This window comes from Artibeus jamaicensis, unplaced genomic scaffold (assembly GCF_021234435.1).
Source record: "Artibeus jamaicensis isolate MK-2021 breed Jamaican fruit bat unplaced genomic scaffold, CSHL_Jam_final contig_781, whole genome shotgun sequence".
Classification (NCBI taxonomy): Eukaryota; Metazoa; Chordata; class Mammalia; order Chiroptera; family Phyllostomidae; genus Artibeus; species Artibeus jamaicensis.
This window is the reverse complement of record NW_026521968.1, coordinates 3,832,757-3,851,070: the sequence shown is the minus strand read 5'-3', so window position 1 is coordinate 3,851,070 and position 18,314 is coordinate 3,832,757. Positions and strand designations below refer to the sequence as shown.

The 18,314-nt window shown below is 45.3% G+C and overlaps 1 protein-coding gene across 2 annotated transcripts in view; it reads left to right on the top strand.

Moving 5' to 3' along the window:
* DNAH9 (dynein axonemal heavy chain 9) overlaps nt 1–18,314 on the top strand; it is a 368,257-nt gene that overhangs the window by 336,302 nt on the left and 13,641 nt on the right. For both annotated transcript variants that reach the window (XM_053672723.1, XM_053672722.1), the window contains exons 64-67: nt 3,097–3,288; nt 4,380–4,571; nt 10,307–10,477; nt 14,772–14,954. In XM_053672723.1, coding sequence (XP_053528698.1) covers nt 3,097–3,288; nt 4,380–4,571; nt 10,307–10,477; nt 14,772–14,954 — 738 coding nt within the window. The remainder of the gene's footprint in view (nt 1–3,096; nt 3,289–4,379; nt 4,572–10,306; nt 10,478–14,771; nt 14,955–18,314) is intronic.

The window sequence follows — 18,314 nt, the reverse complement described above, 5'->3', positions numbered from 1 at the left end:
GGGATTTCGTTGCACAAATTTGAGAACACTATGCTACAAGGAGATTGAGAATATCAAGGGAAAGTTTCAGATTCAGGCCACTACATTATGGGAATTTTCATGAATGGGAATTCTAAGACTCATGTTGTGGATTGTTTATTAAAAGTCAAAGCCAGCTCCATGGGTGGCTCACTCCACATATAATGTATCTTAATGAATCACTTGCAAACTCTGCTGTGGGATCCCTTTCATCTTTCCAGGAAGATGTCATTTCTTGCTGTTTCTGCCTTGGAGAACCCCACCTCTATGGGGAGGGGAGTACACAAAGGTGTGAATACTGAGCAGGGGGTACACAGAAGCCACCCTAACGTCCATCCACTACACTGGGCCTTAGTGGAGCCCAAAGGGATGAATCTTGGACCTGTTGGGAAAGCTTTCTTCCCTAACATTGTAATAGCATCAGTGAGTGTCTAGCTTCCTGGAACCCAAGGTAAAACTCACTGCAAGTCCCAGCTGGGTCACCTAGGCAACTTGAAACAGACCCTCCAAGAGGACAACTGTTCTAGTTAGTCCAATGTAAGCCATCAGGACCAGGGGCCCTTTGGGGTCTGGTTTAACTCAAAATAAAATGAAGACCATTTGGCAGAATGTCAGATTTTACTGTGGGGATGATGTCCCTCATGCTGTCAGAACAAAGCAGTCCAATTTGGGGAGGAAGCTGCCACAAAGACTTAAGAAATGAAACTTGTCCAGCCTCCTTTCTCATTCATCTTGACAACTTGACCCCAAAAGCCACACATAATCTGCAGCAGGAGATTCAGGATGTCCTAGCTTGCTGTTTTTGTCAACAAATGTGCACCCATTACAATGGGGGGCTGAGGGTAGTTTGCTCTCTTGTCCAGGAGCACTTTTTTCTTTCATTTTTATTTTTCCTCAACAGGCCTTGACTGCACTTGTAGGCTCCCTGTGTCAGTGGTCAAGCTTCTATATGGGTGGCTGCAGCTGGTTCCAAGCAAGCACACTGCTGCCCAGGGAAGGAAGGCATTGTGTTGTACAACAATGGCAATGTCCATGAGGCCACTGAACTGTATGTTTCAAGGCAGATAAGATGGTGAATTTTATGTTAAGAATATTTCATCACGATTTTTTAGATTAAAAGTTGAAAAAAACAGCACTAGGACAGCATTAGCTGGCTATGGGGCCTAATACAGTGGCAGACCATGCCCAGTGCATCTGCCTCGAGGGCCTTGGACAGAGCCAGGGAGGAGCAGGCATGGAATGGGCTCCACCTCCTAATGACTGATATTCATATTATGCCTCCGTCAGGTTTTTGTCACCTGTAGCCATTCCTGGCTTCCTCTTGGGTCCTTGTCCTGGGGTTTACCTCCCTGCAAGACCCATATTCAGTTTGGTAATCAAGCAACTGGGAAATCGCCTCAAGAGATGCTGGCCTTTCCTGGTTATTCAGTTGCTGCCACAGTTGGCTTTTTGGCCACTTATAGCATCTTCAATACCATGTTCTAAGAGAGAGGGGTGGATTTAGGATTATATTTATCATTTAAAAGAGTTTTAATTGTCCCAGGATGCTTTCGCAGTGCCCCGGACAGAGACCTGGCTCATGCCCTACCATTTACTCTGTTTCTTCAGAGCCCTGGATTAACCACTTAAGGGACACATGGCAGAACTGAGCTCTTTTTACTCCTGCTTTTTCCTGAGGGCTGTGCTGCTTGGGGATGATCATTTTATTCTGGCTTTTGAGTGTGCCACTGTCAATTTTAATATGTGATTTCTTGTTTTGGGGCTCACAGGAATTTTTCAGCAAGCCCTAGTTTTTTTCAAATGTGCCCAAAGTAATGAAGGAAGCACTGTGTCTGTAGAGAACATCCCTGTCAGGGGAGCAGTGAAGAATTTTTGTTTGCAAAACAGAACACAGTAATGAAGCAGTTAGTATGTCCTCCTCACCACCTCTGACCATTCACACTACCTCTTCATGGAAACATGGTACCCAACGAAGGCTCCAGGTGACCCCCACATAGCCAAAGAGAAATTGAGATTGTATCACGGGTTTTCCATAGACAAATCAGACCCACCAAAAGCTTAATCTCTCCCCTCTGCTCCCCCCACTCTTGTTAGCAGAGTCCTGTGACCAATTCTTAGAAGAAACTCCATCCAGGACACAACCCAACCCAATGTGTGTGAGCTTTGGACATGCCTCTGTTCGGTTCCAAATGCAATATCTCGCTCCTTCCTGAACAGAGAGGGTCTCCCTCAGAAGGAATTTGTAATTATAAAGACTCCAGGAGTTCTAGTCTTACCATCCTTTCAAAATACAGGTTTCTGCCTCCCCACTATTGCACCATCCTCCTTAAAATGTACCAACCACAACCCCATTGCCACTCCCTCCAGACAATCTCCTGCTTCTCTTTTCTTCTGTCTGTCCCTGTCTTCATCCTCTTCAGGAGCCACATCTTCTCTGCCCATGATAGGTCTCAGCCAGGACCCCTCCACTCTCTTGTCTGCAGCTGAATGCCCATCAACCCTGCCCAGGTGTGGCAGAGCAGTCAGGGCATGCCTTCTCTGTCTCTATGGCTGGGGTTCCCACCCTCCCTCCACACAGCAGCCCCCACAGCCATGAGCCGGGATCCCCAAGCCACACAGGCAGTAATTACACCTACGAAGTTTCCGTTATGGGTAAGAAAGGCATGACAGGAAGGGAAGAAATAAGAGATGATGCTGTGGGAGTTCCCACCCACACTCCGTGTCACAAAGTGACATGAATATGACAAACGGGACACTCCCACTTCCCTGGGGCCACTACCCTGTTTTCCATTAGCTGTGCTTGAGAACTTAATTAGCTCATCCATATGTGCAAACATTAACCTGAGTGTAAACCTTCACTCGGATTCTAAATGCAAGCCCAGCCCTCGGCAGGGCCCCTCAAAGGCTGGGCCCAGGTGTGTCCACAGTGCAGTCCAGTCCCTGCTGAATGAAGCTCATACCCTAACAAGTCAAAGGGCAACTTTATCCAGAGCAACCCAGCCACCCTAGCCCCACCCTGCCCCATAGAACACAGCTCTGTGCTGACGGCTGACATCACAAGTGGCCCTCTTTTTTCAGGACACCCTGGAGATGTGTTCACGGGAGACTGAGTTTAAGAGCATCCTCTTTGCTCTCTGTTACTTTCACGCGGTGGTGGCAGAAAGACGGAAGTTTGGGCCCCAGGGATGGAATCGCCCCTACCCCTTCAACACTGGGGATCTCACCATCTCTGTGAACGTGCTCTACAACTTCCTGGAGGCCAACACAAAGGTAAAGCCCCCTCCCCCCACCAGCTCAGGCAGGACATCAGCTCAGGGAAGTAGGAATTCGCTCACATCCGAAGAAGAAGTGAGGGAGTGTGAGTTAACCACGTGGCCAACCCCAGTACGAGGCTGAGAAAAGTACTGTAAAGCTTGGGAACCTAAACCTGCATCTCATGGCTGGTGTGAGTCAGTCCCCAGGCAAGTCAGTCTCTTGAGTGTTTGTTCCTGGGCCCTGACCACCCCAGTGTGCTCACAGCTTTGCAGGGGACTGTGGATTGGTAAGAAGAGTCCCCACACTCACCTGATACAAACTCCCAATTAGCTGAGGATACAGAACTTCTCTTGGGGAACTCAGCTCCTCACATAGGTATGGCCTCCTAAGTTGAAAAGGAAGCCAAAGCCTTGCTATACCTTATCTCCTTCATTTTTGTCTGACATTCCTTTTCAAAGATGGCTTTCACTAACCATCCATCCTCTTCCATTTAAGGGAACATTCACACCATCGAGGCTGTTCTGGTTCTCAGGCCGAGCTCAGCGTCTCCAAGGCCTCCTCCTTCCCGGCGGGGAAAGGAATCAGGCACAGATGCCCTGAGCAGTCCCTCTGCCTCCAGCTGCAGGGACCAGGAAGCCCACCCCCATGACCCCACCCCTTCATTTGCTGCACTTGGACAAGGCTGGGGTGGGGGAAGGCTTATTTCACTTCAACATCAGTGAACTTTCCTGCTGCAGTTCATCCACTAATATGCTAATTCGTGGCAGGAAATTAAGAAAAGTACCCTGGTCCTCATTTTATTCCATTTGACATCTGCCTGTTTAAAGGACTTGTTGATAGGGCCACTTCGTTGCCACAGTTAATGACGTGAAAGAGGGAAGGTATACACACAAGGGGTTGCACCCTACCTCTTCTCACCCTGTGGTGTAATTTTTCCAGCATTTCATGAGCTCCCACATGTGCCTGACTATGCTGGGCCCTGGGGTACACAGGGGAATGAAACGCTGCTGCTTATGAAGCTCCCCGTCCTGGGACCCTGCTATGCCCCAGGCCTGACCAACCCCTTGTCTGTGTGGAGATCTTTCTGTCCTTCCCTTGTCTCTCAGGTCCCCTATGATGATTTGCGTTACCTCTTTGGAGAGATCATGTATGGAGGCCATATCACTGATGACTGGGACAGGAGGCTCTGCAGGACTTACCTGGAGGAATTCATTAAACCAGAAATGCTTGAAGGAGAGCTGTCTCTGGCCCCAGGGTTCCCACTCCCAGGCAACATGGACTACAATGGCTACCATCAGGTCAGGCTCTGCTCTTTGCTCTCAACGGCATAACGGAGCCCACAGGGACCTGGGTACTGCCCTGCGTGGCTGAGGAAGGCCCACACAGGGCCAGGGGAGAATGGCAGACAGAGCAGCGCTCATATGAAGTGTGGCTCTCAGCCCCAAGTCTGCCCTGGCAAATTGGAGAGCTACAGGATTTCTAGCATCAAATTCATGATGCAGCAGAGCCTTTGGAGATCTTTAGATTCTTATTGTTTGATTCAGTAACTCTTTGTTGCTCTTTTCTACAAATAATATCTGCGCCATTCATTTAATTATTTTCATTCAGGATATTGACAAAGCCATTAGGAGCAAAATTTCTGGTAAGAACTTAGCTAACTTTTGCTAAAGTGTATATTAGTGATTCTAAATATCTTTAAGGGGACAAGACCTTTAAAGGGACATTTAAAGTCTCGTGGGCAGGTCCCTCACCCTTGTGGGTTGCTATGTACGAGGTACACACACCCACATACACATACCTAGAAAAGCATTCAAATGAAGCTTTTTTATACAATTTCTTTGGGGTTTTATTTACAATTACCACAGCTATTTTTAAAGTGCTTATCTTTGCCTATTTAGCCTATCATGGAAAATATATTAAAATGTAATTTCTTAAAAGATTTTATTTATTCATCTTTAGAGGGGGGAGGGAAGGAAAAGAGAGAGGGAGAGAAATATCAATGTATGGTTGCCTCTCGTGTGTCCTCTGCTGGGAACTGGCCCACAACCCAGGCATGTGCCCTGACTGGGTAAAATGTAATTTTTTAAAAAACCTATTTTTATTTTGTGACTTTTGAAGATGCCTAAATAAACTTAAAATACTAAACTTAAGGGAAACACTAGTCATAGAAACATTAACTACAAGCTTTAAAATTTGCTTAATTCACAAAATTTTAGTAGGTAACTCATAAAAGTTATTTGATCCAGGAAAAAATGAATCTATGAGAAGAAATTAAAAACAATAAGACTCTAAAAAAATAAAACTTTTTTCAAAACTACTTGACCAAAAGATATCAAGGCTTTAGCCAAGAAAATTATGCAATTGTGCCCCCTAGTGTCTATGAGACGATTTGACAAGAGACTGGAGTAGGTATTGGGCAATAACAAAGTGTACATTTCTAAATAGCTGAGGTAGATTTTCCCTTTTTTTCATCCCTCCTTTTAATCCGTTTTTCTTCTTTTTTTAAATATATTTTTTATTTTATTGATTATGCCATTACATTTGTTCTATTTCCCCCCCTCCGTTCTCCTCCACCCTGCACACCCCTCCCCCACCATTCCCCCCCTTTAGTTCATGAACACGTGTCTCAAGTTCTTTAGATTCTGTATTTCCCATACTATTCTTACCCTCCCCCCATCTATTTTTTATCTCCTGTCTATGCTACTTATTTTCTGTACCTTCTCCCCCCTTCTCCTCCTCCCACTCCCCTGTTGCTAACCCTTCATTTGATCTTCATTTCTATGGTTCTGCTCCTGATCTAGCTGTCCTCTTAATTTGCTTTTGTTTTAGGTGTGGTTGTTGATAACTGTGAGTTTGCTGTCTTTTCACTGTTCATCTTTTTTATCTTCTTTTTCTTAGGTAAGTCCCTTTAACATTCCATATAATAAGGGCTTGGTGATGATGAACTCCTTGAATTTGATCTTATCTGAGAAGCACTTTATCTGTCCTTCCATTCTAAATGAAAGCTTTGCTGGGTAGAGCAATCTTGGATGTAGGTCTTTGGATTCCAGCCCCTTCTTGCCTGTAAGGTCTCTTTTGAGAAATCAGCTGACAGTCTGATGGGAACTCCTTTGTAGGTGACTGTCTCCTTATCTCTTGCTGCTTCTAGGATTTTCTCCTTCATTTTAATCTCAGCTAATGTAATTAGGATGTGCCTTGGTGTGTTCCTTCTTGGGTCCAACTTCTTTGGGACTCTCTGAGCTTCCTGGATTTCCTGGCAGTCTATTTCCTTTGCCAGATTGGGGAAGTTCTCTTTTATTATTTGTTCACATAAGGTTTCTACTCATGACTGTTCTTCTTCCCCTTCTGGTACCCCTATAATTCGGATGTTGGAACATTTAAAGATGTCCTGGAGGTTCCTAAGCATCTCCTCAATTTTTTGAATTCTTGTTTCTTCATATTTTTCTATTTGGTCATTTTTCCCTTCTTTCTGGTTTACTCCCTTGATTTGAGTTCCAGTTTCCTTTCCATTACTATTGGTTTCCTGTGCATTTCCATTCATTTCTATTAGTTTCGCCTTCATATGTTCCTCTAATTTGTGACTAAAATCAACTAGTTCTGTGAGCATCCTGATCACCAGTGTTTTGAACTGTGCCTCTGAAAGTTTGGCTATTTCCTCATAGCTTAGATTTATCAGCTCTGGGGCTCTGAGTTGTTCTTGAGCCATGTTTTGATCTATTCATGCCTATTATGCAGAAGAGGTGTTCACTAGGGCAGGGCCACCCAGGTCGCTGGTTTGTGACGCTGTCTGTGGGGGCGGGGTCAGAAAAGGACAATGGCGGTCCCCTCTGCCACTTTCCGCCACTGGGGCCTGCACAGTCTGTCTCACCGCTTCGCTCCTTCACCAGTTTATCTGCGCTCGACTGTGTGACTTTGGTCAGCCCTCAGTGAGTGCACCGCCTTGCGCCCTCAGTGGATCCACCCACTACTCCACACCTGGGATCCGCCTACAGCTGCCGGGGTGCCTGGGTTGCACACCCCAGTCAGTCCGGTGGACCTTTCCTGCCCGACCCTGCTCTTCTGCTGGCTCTTCCCCTCTTAATGTTTTGGCTGAAGGGTTTGTTATTGTCAGACTTCCATGTAGTTCAATTTTCTGTGGTTTGGCTGCTTTTTTGTTGCTAAAACTTTATTGTTTTTAAACTTGGTTGTGTGAAAAGGAGCAGTGCTTTCACCTACGCCTCCATCTTGGCGGAAGTCCCTAATCTTTTTTATATTTTATTGATTATCCCATTACAGTTGTCCCATTTCCCCCCCCTTCATTCCCCTCCACCCTGCACACCCACTCCCACCCACCTTCCCCCGTTAGTTCATGTCCATGTGTCATAAGTTCTTTAGCTTCTGCATTTCCCACACTATTCTTGCCCTCCCCCGTCTATTTTCTCCCCACCGTCTATGCTACTTATTCTCTGTACCTTCTCCCACACTCCTCCTCCCACTCCCCTGTTGCTAACCCTCCATGTGATCTCCATTTCTGTGGCTCTGCTCCTGATTTAGCTGTTCTCTTAGTTTGCTTTTGTTTTAGGTGTGGTTCTTAATAACTGTGAGTTTGCTGTCCTTTCACTGTTCATGTTTTTTATCTTCTTTTTCTTAGATAAGTTCCTTTAACATTTCATATAATAAGGGCTTGGTGATAATGAACTTCTTTAACTTGACCTTATCTGAAAAGCACTTTATCTGTCCTTCCATTCTAAATGAAAGCTTTGCTGGATAGAGTAATCTTGGTTGTAGGTCTTTGGATTCATGACTTGGAATACTTCTTTCCAGCCCCTTCTTGCCTGTAAGGTCTCTTGAGAAATCAGCTGACAGTCTGATGGGAGCTCCTTTGTAGGTAACTATCTCCTTTTCTCTTGCTGCTTCTAGGATTCTCTTCATTTTAATCTTGGATAATGTAATGATGATGTGCCTTGGTGTATTCCTCTTTGGGTCCAACTTGTTTGGGACTCTCTGAGCTTCCTGGACTTCTTGGAACTCTATTTCCTTTGCCAGATTGGGGAAGTTCTCCTTCATTATTTGTTCATATAACTTTTCCTCTTGATGCTTTTTCTCTTCTCCTTCTGATACCCCTATAATTCAGATGTTGGAATGTTTAAAAATGTCCTGGAGGTTCCTAAGCCTCCCCTCATTTTTTTTGAATTCTTGTTTCTTCATTCTTTTCTGTTTGGTTGTTTCTTTCTTCCTTCTGGCTCACTCCATTGATTTTAGTCCCAGATTTGTTTCCATCACTATTGGTTCCCTGTGCATTTTCCTTCATTTCACTCAGCATAGCCTTCATTTTTTCATCTAATTTGTGTCCAAATTTAACCAATTCTGTGAGCATCCTGATCACCAGTGTTTTGAACTCTACATCTGATGGGTTGGCTATCTCTTGGTCACTTAAAAGTATTGGCACCAGGGCTTTGATTTGTTCTTCTGATTGAGCCATTTTTGGTCAGGTAGCTCCTGTTACATATGAGGGGCAGAGCCTTAAGTGTTCACCAGAGCAGGTCAACCCAGTGGCTGGGTTGTGATGCTGTATGTGGGGGAAGGGTCCGAGAGGGAGCAATGGCGCTTGTTCCACTCTCTCAGATTGCTATCCCCTTTGCCACTTCCCACAAGCAAATTGGGCTCTTCTGGCACTGGTTCCCGTGTGGGTGGGCTTGTGTACATTTTAGGAGCCTGTGGGTCTCTCCAACAAACTCTTCTGTGAGGCTGGAAGCCTCTCCCAGCACCTCAACCCCTGAAATTTCTTTCAATCAGTGCTTTAGGCTTTATTTCCCAGTGCTGGGGCCCTGGGTTGTGGGGTCTGTCTCACTGCCCCTTTTTTGCCTGGTTTATCTGTGCTCGAATGTGTGTCTGCAGTCAGCCAACCACCTTGTGCGCCTCACTGGGTCTACTAACCACCACCTCTTCCTGCCAGACCATCTCCGCCACCGACTTCACCTCTCTTACCAGTCTGAATGAATGGTTCATTGTTGTCAGACTTCAGTATAGTTCAATTTTCTGTCTGTTGTGGATGTGTTTTGTTGTTTTTAAATTTGGTTGTGCAAGGAGGCACAGTGTGTCTACCTATGCTTCTATCTTGGCTGGAAGTCTAATCTTTAAGTTAATAGATTATTACAGAGAAGCTACCAAGAAGCTCAACAGTGTGCTGGCCGCTAGAAGAAATACCAAAATAAACACACAAATTGCCTATTTACTTAGACTAGATATTGCTAAGACCAAGAAATCATTAAAGTCAAATTAGGAGTTAAACTGGAGGAATATTTTCTCGCTGTAACAGAAAGAATTGTGCTCAGAGAATATTCAGAGATGAAGGGAGCCTTAAAAGCTGAGGAAGGTTTTTTTAGGGACAGCAGGCTGTGGCCCACCATAGCTGACCACTGAGATGCACTATTTGGGTGACACTCGGTTTTAAAGTTTTACAATAAGAATACTTTTCCCCAGAGGCAGGGTGCTCCAGTTCACCGCAAAGCTCACTTAGTTCTGTGGCCCGAGTCTCACATTTATTTTGCAAGTATTGTCCTGTGCTCACATGTAGGTTTGTCCTCCCTGACTCAACAAAGAGAAGGGAGAGAAAAGTAACTCAAGGGGAAAAGGTCTGAGGTCAAAGGAGAGCTTGACAAAAGATACCAGGTAGGGTTTAGTGTTTCCAAATGCCTCTGTGTGGAAGGACAGTTCAGAGAGCAGGGGGCAGGGATGAGATTAGATGTGAAGAAAATCCTCTAAACTTCTCCAGCAAGAGAATGATCCCATGAATGTAGGAGTTTTGGAAACCAGCCCAGCTACAAAAACCAGCCATGTGGAGGGAAGGCTTGGTGGGAGCCAGCAGACATCAGTCTGGTGTAGAATGATGATGAGCCATGCTCATGTGGTGGGGACAGGGTGGGGGGCTGAAGGGACAGTGGGGCCAGGGACACCTGTTGTGGCCCACTGACTCCCCTTTGGACTACGAATGAGAGTGAAAGATGGGAGAAGTCTTGGTTTGTTTTTAAGTGAGCTTGCCCTTGACTTCCAGTACATTGACACCAAGCTGCCCCCTGAGTCGCCGTATCTCTATGGCCTCCACCCCAACACCGAGATCGGCTTTCTGACACAGAGCTCAGAAAAGCTCTTTCGCACAGTGCTGGAGCTGCAACCCCGGGACAGCTACGCCAGAGATGGAGATGGGGCCAGCAGAGAAGAAAAGGTATGTGTGGGGGCGGGGGGTACTGCCTGAGGTCACTCTGGTGAGCTGAAGACTGCAGAGGGAGGCCCTGCCCCTGCTGGCCCCATCAGCAGGACACAGCACACCTGCCCACTGTGCACACCTGCCCTTCACACGCTCACCTACCTGTCCAGCCTTGATCTGCTTGACCTTCAATCCAAGATCCCTGTCCCCTCCTCCATCAGTTCACCACACTGGCCATCTGGTGACATCATAGGAAGCCCCTACCATTGGGTTTAGAAGTTTGCTCTGCTACTCCATCCAAAGGCCATTTTAATGCAGTCTGTCTACCAAAGCGAAGGACCTGAGCAATGGTTGTCTGGGAAACTTGAAACGGACTTCACCATTGCTTGCCAAACTAAGTGAGGGTGGGTTGGGAGATGTTCCCAAAAACCTCCACCAGCATTCCACCAACCAGATGCTCATTGGGATTCTCTCATCCTCTTTGAGGCAGACTCCTTCTCTTTGTGTGAGTGACATTTAACCAGAGAGCCCTGACACAGTTAAGTGCTACTAAGCACAGGACTTCCTGAAATTTCAGAAGGACAGAGGAGAATGATGGAATAGAAAGGCAGCTTAGGGTGAGGTGTGGGTCCGGGGATGACCAGAGGCAATGTGAGGGCCCTGATCCTGATGTGGGTGTAGCAGAGGGCGGGAAAGGAATGGGGCACTGAAAGGAAATTTCTCTGTGAAGTTTTTTCTACAACAAGCTAATTCATCCTGAGAGATGTACCCCTTTCACCTCCCTCCACCCCACAGTACCACTCAGATTCCCTTAATTAGAGATTCCACTGGGTTTACAAGGAAACACACTTGGAAGATGAAGAATTAAGAAACCTGGGGAGTTACCAAACTTCTAGGCTCCAGATATTCAGGCACCCTAGCAAGTCTGTTGCTGGTGAGCACACTTGGAGTAGGCTGCTCTAACTCACACTGCTTAGGCTATTCTGCCATCAGAGGCATAGTATATAATTTGAGAACAAAAAAAAAAAGAGAGAGAGAGAGAGAAGTTTCCCATTACCCAGAAACCAAACCAAGTAGAACAGAAAACATTCCTAGCTCCAAGAAAGGTAGAAGGCTGGGACAATGTAAGTAATGCACTTAGAATTCAGGCAACATTCAAAGAAGAGTCTAGTTCTTATCATTTTCTTAACTCCTTCTTCCAACTAATTCAAGGAATAATGTGTGTGTATGTGTTTCAGAAATGGATAAACTATGATCACTTGCTAAACCAGGAAAACCTATTAGCACCACAGATACCAGGAAGTGGGCCCATTTTGCTGATATGCCAAGAGTTCCTCCTACATATGGGAAAAGAAGGAAAGAGAAGAAAAGAAAGGGGAAAGAGGACACAACATTAATTCATAATGATTGGCTGTTCCACAAATGGCTAACAAATATATTCTCAGTGTCACTCATAATGAAATGAAGTTAAGGGGAATACCATTTTCCACCTAATGGTAAAGATTTTCAAGTGTGATACTGTCCGGTAATGAGGGCCTGGGAAAGCAAGCCCTCTCATTTCTGCCAGTTTAAATTACAGAACAATTTGTAACTACTAAAATTTAAAGTGTTCATATTTTTTACTCATAGTGCTATATGTAGGAATTTAACCAATGAGGACACTCAAAAGTGCACAGATTTTATGATATATTTATATTTATTTATTACAGGATTTCTTACAGTAGTAAAAATACTAGACTGAATATCCAATAGGGGAATAACAAAACAAACTATTGTCTGCCAAAACAATAAAATAATATATACTGTTTTTTTAAAAAAGGCAAATCCATATGTACTAATAAGGGGATGCGTCCAAGATTGATTATAAGGTGAAAACAGTAAGCTGGCAAAGCTGTGGGTAGTACGATTCCATTTGTGATGGATAGAAGAAAGGAAGAAAGGGTAGGAGGTGGACAGTGGGGGAGGAAGGGGCAAAGGAGGCAGGAAGGAAGACATGACACAAGACAAATATGTGGAGGGATGGTTAGATGAGTTGACAGATAGACGGTGGGTGAGTGGGTGGATAGATGGATGGTGGGTGGGTGGATGGATAGATGGATGGATTAATGTATGGAGTTATATGCATCGAAAAATGCCTGCAGGAATTATAAACCCCAAAATTAGCAGTTAGTGGTTTTTTCCCCTTTGAGGGATGAGGTAAAATTATGGAAGCATTTGCTTCTAATATATGAAACTGTAGTGTTTAGGTACTTATGGAAAGCATTTATTTATTAATTTCCCCAAAAGAAAAATAGCAGAGGTGTTTGCTTGTGTAAATAAAGTAGACTACATCCCTTGGGACCACTGCTCCCACCTGAAGAGCCTTGAAGCTTCCCTGAGCACAGTAGGGGCTTCCCTGTAGGCGCTGGCAGCCCCTCCCTCTCGGCCCTCTCCAGCCTCAGGTACCACACTCGATGTGTTCAGGAACAAAGCCTCCAGACTATCTTTTTCATCTCTTTGTGAGTAATGTTCAAATGGCAGCTCACTGTTACACAACTTTCTTCAAATTTCACTCCAGAGACAGAAATACGATATAATTTTAGCCATTTGTCTCCTACCCTCGTGGCAGCTTTCAGGTGCCATTAAAATGCCATTCCAGATTTTGCTATGATAGCACCAGAGACCCATTGGTGACAGGGTGATGAGTTTTACTTTCTTTTTTTTTTAACATCAGGTTTTTTCCTGGAGAGTGTACTGTATGTTAACAATGCAAGGCAAAGTGAATATTAATAATCCTTCACATTTATGTTGTTTTCCATTGCTTTCAGATGCTGCCATATTCATCAACTCAGTTGATTTGATCTTTGCATCAGCCCTGAGAGTGAGGGGCGAGGGGGCAGGTAGAAAAAAATGCTCTTTCGTAGATGCAGAAAATTGAGACCTAAATGAGGTGCTAAATTCACATGGGTGATGCATAACAGAGCTCTATTAACTCAGCCAGGGTCCTTTGGTGACAAGCAACAGGGACCAATAGGCAAGAAATGGCTCACTGTATTGAGGGAATCCTAAGAAAGGCCAGAAAACACAGTGGCTCTGGGCCCAGGGAGAAGACGGGTGGGCAGTCCTCGAAGGGCATTTTCCTCCCAGCAGTGGCTCAGCCACTTTCTGTCCCTGAATCCATGTCTTGACATTCACATTTTCATGCTCCTGGAAAAGATCACCTGATTGATCTGCTTGGGTCATGGGAGGGTGGGGCTCCAAGAACTCTACCCCAAAAACAGTGGGGAAGAGGTCATTTCACAAAGGAGATGGGGCCTGTTAAGAAGAAGGGGAGAGAGATGATGAACAGATAAAAACAGTAGACTTCCACCACCTGCATCTCAGGACCCAGGAAGGCTGGCTCCCTCCCTTCTCTGAGGGCTCTAAGTTCGGCTATGTCTGTACTTCATTTTTCTTTCTCTGCTGACAAGCCTTCTGGGCTTACTTATTTGCCTCAGAATGGCAGACTCAGTCCTGCCTGGTGTGGCTCCATTGGTTGGAGCATCAGCCCGTAATTGAAAGGTCATGGGTTTGCTGCCCAGTCAGGGCATGTACAGGAGGCAACCAGTAGATGTTTCTCTCACATTGATCTTTCTCTCTCTCTCTCTCTCAACACCCCCATCTCTCTATCTACCCTCATCCCCTCTCTCTAAAAGCTATGAAAAAATGTCCTCAGGTGAGGAAAAAATAATTAATTAATTTAAAATGGCAGACTCAGCCTCCAATGCTTGTCCCCAAATACTCAGTATCTCAGTGTCTCACTTCCAATTATCCAGGAGAGCGACCCTGGCTGTTCTAGCTCCCTGGTCTAATTAGCTGGTAGTTTGTGTGGCAAAAGGAATCATGGGGCAGGGGAGGAGGTTTGCATGACAGATGGAGGTACTTCTTTCAGGACACGAGGGCAGAAACCATGGTGCAGCCTCCTGGGAGCTCAGAATGAAATAGATAGATGATGATAGATATAGGTAGGTAGAGAGAGAGTAGAGATAGATAGATAGATCTATATAAATATATATAGAGAGATGCTTTGGGCCCAAAATGACCACCCTGGGCCCAAGTCTGCCCTATGCCTTTCCAGTTTGACTCTCAAGGCTGACTATTCCAGTTTCTGGGTTTCTCCAACTCCCAATTTCTGGAAAGCATCTGTGTTCATATGTTTGAGCTGGTCACACAAGCCACAGCCTAGGGAGAGGCCATCCTGTGGTTGGTCCTCCACCCTTGACCTGGCTGATGTAAGCCAGCAGGCAAGAGGATTACAGCCTCTTCATAACCCTGTGTTTCCTGTTGGAGGCAGGTCAAGGTTCTCCTGGAAGAAATCCTAGAGCAGGTAACTGATGAGTTCAACCTCTCAGAGCTGATGGCCAAGGTGGAGGAGCACACCCCATATACAGCAGTTGTCTTCCAGGAGTGCGAACGTATGAACATCCTCACCAGGGAGATCCAGCGCTCACTGAAGGAACTGCACCTTGGCCTGAAGGTGGGTGAGGTCTTGGGTGGGAAGGGCCCAGCCAGCAGGACTCCCTTGAGCACAAAGTAGCGCCAGGAACCTGGGATCTGGAAGCCAATTCTCCCACAGCTATCTATACACCCAAGAAGCTGTCACTCTGAGAACCCAGAGGCTTTTCACACTGAAGAGAAGGTAAGACACAAGGTCTAGGGCCTGAAGCTGTGCTGAGATTAGAATGAGCTATGAGTGCTCAGTCAGCACACGGGAGCTGCCCAGGGGACCATACTCTGAATGACAACAAGAGAGAAGATGTGACCCCCCAGTGTCTTCTGTTGACATGGGCAAAATTGCTCCCTTGTGAGGCGCAAATGTGTGCTGGATAAAAGCACAAGTTCTAGACTGCTCAGGACCAACCCCCAACTCTTCCGATTCCTCACTACGTGTCTTGAAAGTGACATAAATCTCACTGTCAGTTTCTTCATCTGTAGCCGGGACAACGGTCCTATTTTATAGGACTTTTGGAAGAATTAAATAAATTCAATTACATCTAGTATTGAGAACAATGCTTAGCATGTGGTAAATACCTAAAAGTATTAGCGGATAGTCTTATCACCCTATTGGGGAAAGGAAGAATTTTAATCTTTTACAACCTCAAGGCTGTTGAAAGATCCAAGGATCTGAAAGATCCATGTTTGCACAAGCTAATGTTTCTTATGAGCAATGAAAGAGTACTATAATATTTCTACAATCGATTATGTCAAAAAGGCTACTTTATTTACCATAAGTAGCGTAGAGCCTAATAGACGTGCACTGTTTCAACCACTCACCTGGATGACAGGGCTTGCTGCCTTTTAGGAGCTGAGAAAGGTAATTGTTGTCGGTTTTCATCAGCACATTTATTAAAAGAATGTGGCCCCACACAGAGGGCAAATGAGATCCCAGTTTTGTAGCCAACAGTACGCACTCAGCCCAGCCCAGGATGCTGGGGCGGTGGTGTGCTGCCACCTTCACATCTGGATCCTGGAATCGTGCAACCGTGGTCACGTATGCATAGGAAAAACTGTGAGTTTCTTCACATGTGGTCGCAGAAACCACGAAATAAACTGCAGTACCTACGTTAGTGGCTTTTTATGGATCTGTTCATTTTCCTTCTTCCCACAGTCTGGGAAGGGATATGAGGAGAGCAGTGAAACAGGAAGGGATGCTGAAGACTGACAATTTCTGATAATGTTTCCAGACTGTGCACCAGCTTGTGATGAAATGAAATGTGAAATTTTGTAGAACAGTCTCTAATGTAAATAAGGACTTTGCCTGTTACATTATTCAGCCCCATTACTGTAGTACCCAGGTATATATTAGTAATTATCTTGAGTAGATTTGATGCAGTCTTACCTTATTGAATCCATGCAATTTGGTGCAGCCTATTTACCCTTTCAAATTCCAATTCATTCATTCATTTTTCTTCCAAGAGCCTTTGCTGACATTCGGTGTCACAAATTACAGAGCATGCCTGGGAGAAGGTGAAGGGGTTCAGTCTATGCAGGCAGGGCTGAAGGATGAGTTCTTTGGGCGGGTCTTGCTCAGCCCTCCATGCTGGAGGTGAACCTTCATCTCCAGAATGATAGCCTTGGAAACATGAACACACAGCTGATTATAATATAAGGCAGAATTAATTCAATGTCACATGGAGAAATGTGGGGAGAGAGAGGGAGAAATAAGGATGTGGCATCAAGGGGGCTTTGGAGGGATGCGAGGGTTGTGACATGGGGTGACAGGAAAAGTCTCTTAGCTAAGGAACCCTAACCCTGCCCTAAGATTTAACCTGCTTTGACCGGAGCAAAGGGCCACTCAGGTGCATAATAGAAGCATGGTGAGCTTCAGAACATGACTGGTGTTGACAGAACAATGGCCCAGAAGCATTAAGGACAACTGTATATTGCCTTTTTCTTTTTGTTCCTCTGTAAACTAGAGGACAGACAGAGCAATCTCCACATTAAAATGCTGTCATGAAAAACAAGTCTCATTAGAGTAGGTCCCCAAATCGGTCTGGTCATCAGGCTCCCCAGTGGTTTTATCACAACACACATTCCCCTCTCCACCCTCCGGTCCTACCAACCTCTAGAGCCAGGTTCTGGAAACTTACCTTTCTAACCAGCAGCTGGGCAATTCTTGTGATGAGTCAAGTTTGTGAAGCACAGTGTTAAGGCAGGTAGGTAGGAGAAAAAGAGTGAACAAATGTCTCAATGGAAAAGTGAAGGTGCAAGGGGATGTTAGCATTGCTCAAAGCAGGGAAAGTTTTTAAGTCTGTGGAAGAGACAGAGCTGAGCTTGCCAGAAATGAGAGCTGGAGAAGAAACAGCAGGAGGGCTGGTGGACTTGGACAGACAGGGTTCCCGGAATGGCCTGGCATGCATGGGAGACTCGAGGGCCCCACTGGACAGTCTGCTCAATGAAGACATGAGAAACTGCTTGGCTCCAAGCTTCCTACGGGAACACTGGCCACTTGCTTGGCAGGAGGCAGGGAGGAAATTCTGACTGAGGCTCTCCTTTCCCTGTCCTTTCTTCCCCTTCAACAGTCACTTTAAAATTCTAGGAGGATTTTAGGTGGAGCATAGTAGGGACATGGGACAACTTATGCTACCTGGCACCTTAAACCTGGGTACCCAAACACTCTGCTCAGGCTGAGCACCGAAGTTAGAAAATGTCTCACTTTTTAAATTAGTAAGTCAATACTCTTAACATTTACAATAAAGAATTTTTTTTATTAGTAATCATTCACAATTGGCCAGATAAGACACCATAATGCTACCCAAAAAGTGTTAGGTGAACTGAGAGGCCCAGCACCTTCAGCCCCTGATGACTGGGAGACCTCCAAGCACTCAGCACACAGTGTGAGGGAAGTGGCTGGGGAAGGCAGGGAGGTCCTCTAGGAGAGGGCAGCTAGCCACAACCATGTTCCCACAGAGAGGCATTCCCTGAGAATTTACCACACTTGGAAATCTGGCTCTTGGCCTTAAACAGTGAAGAACCATATCTTGCAAGTATCTCAGAGCTGACTGGTCAAAAGTATTGACTTCCACTGACCAAATGCACTAGAGCGTGATTTATAAAATCCCTAAAGGCCAACAGCAACCAGGCATACATTTCAAAGGGCCGTATACATATGGCAGCCTACCTAGAAAATTTTCTGCCTGTATTAGAAAAGTACATGAGACTCCAAATTCTTAGGCCTCCACTATACAATTTAGTAGCTGCTACTGACAGGTTGGCACTTGAAATGTGGCTACTCCAGAATGAGATGTGCCATAATGTAAATTAAACATAAGATTTCAAAGATATTTAACATTAAATATCCTATTAACAATTTTATACTGATTACATATTGAAATAT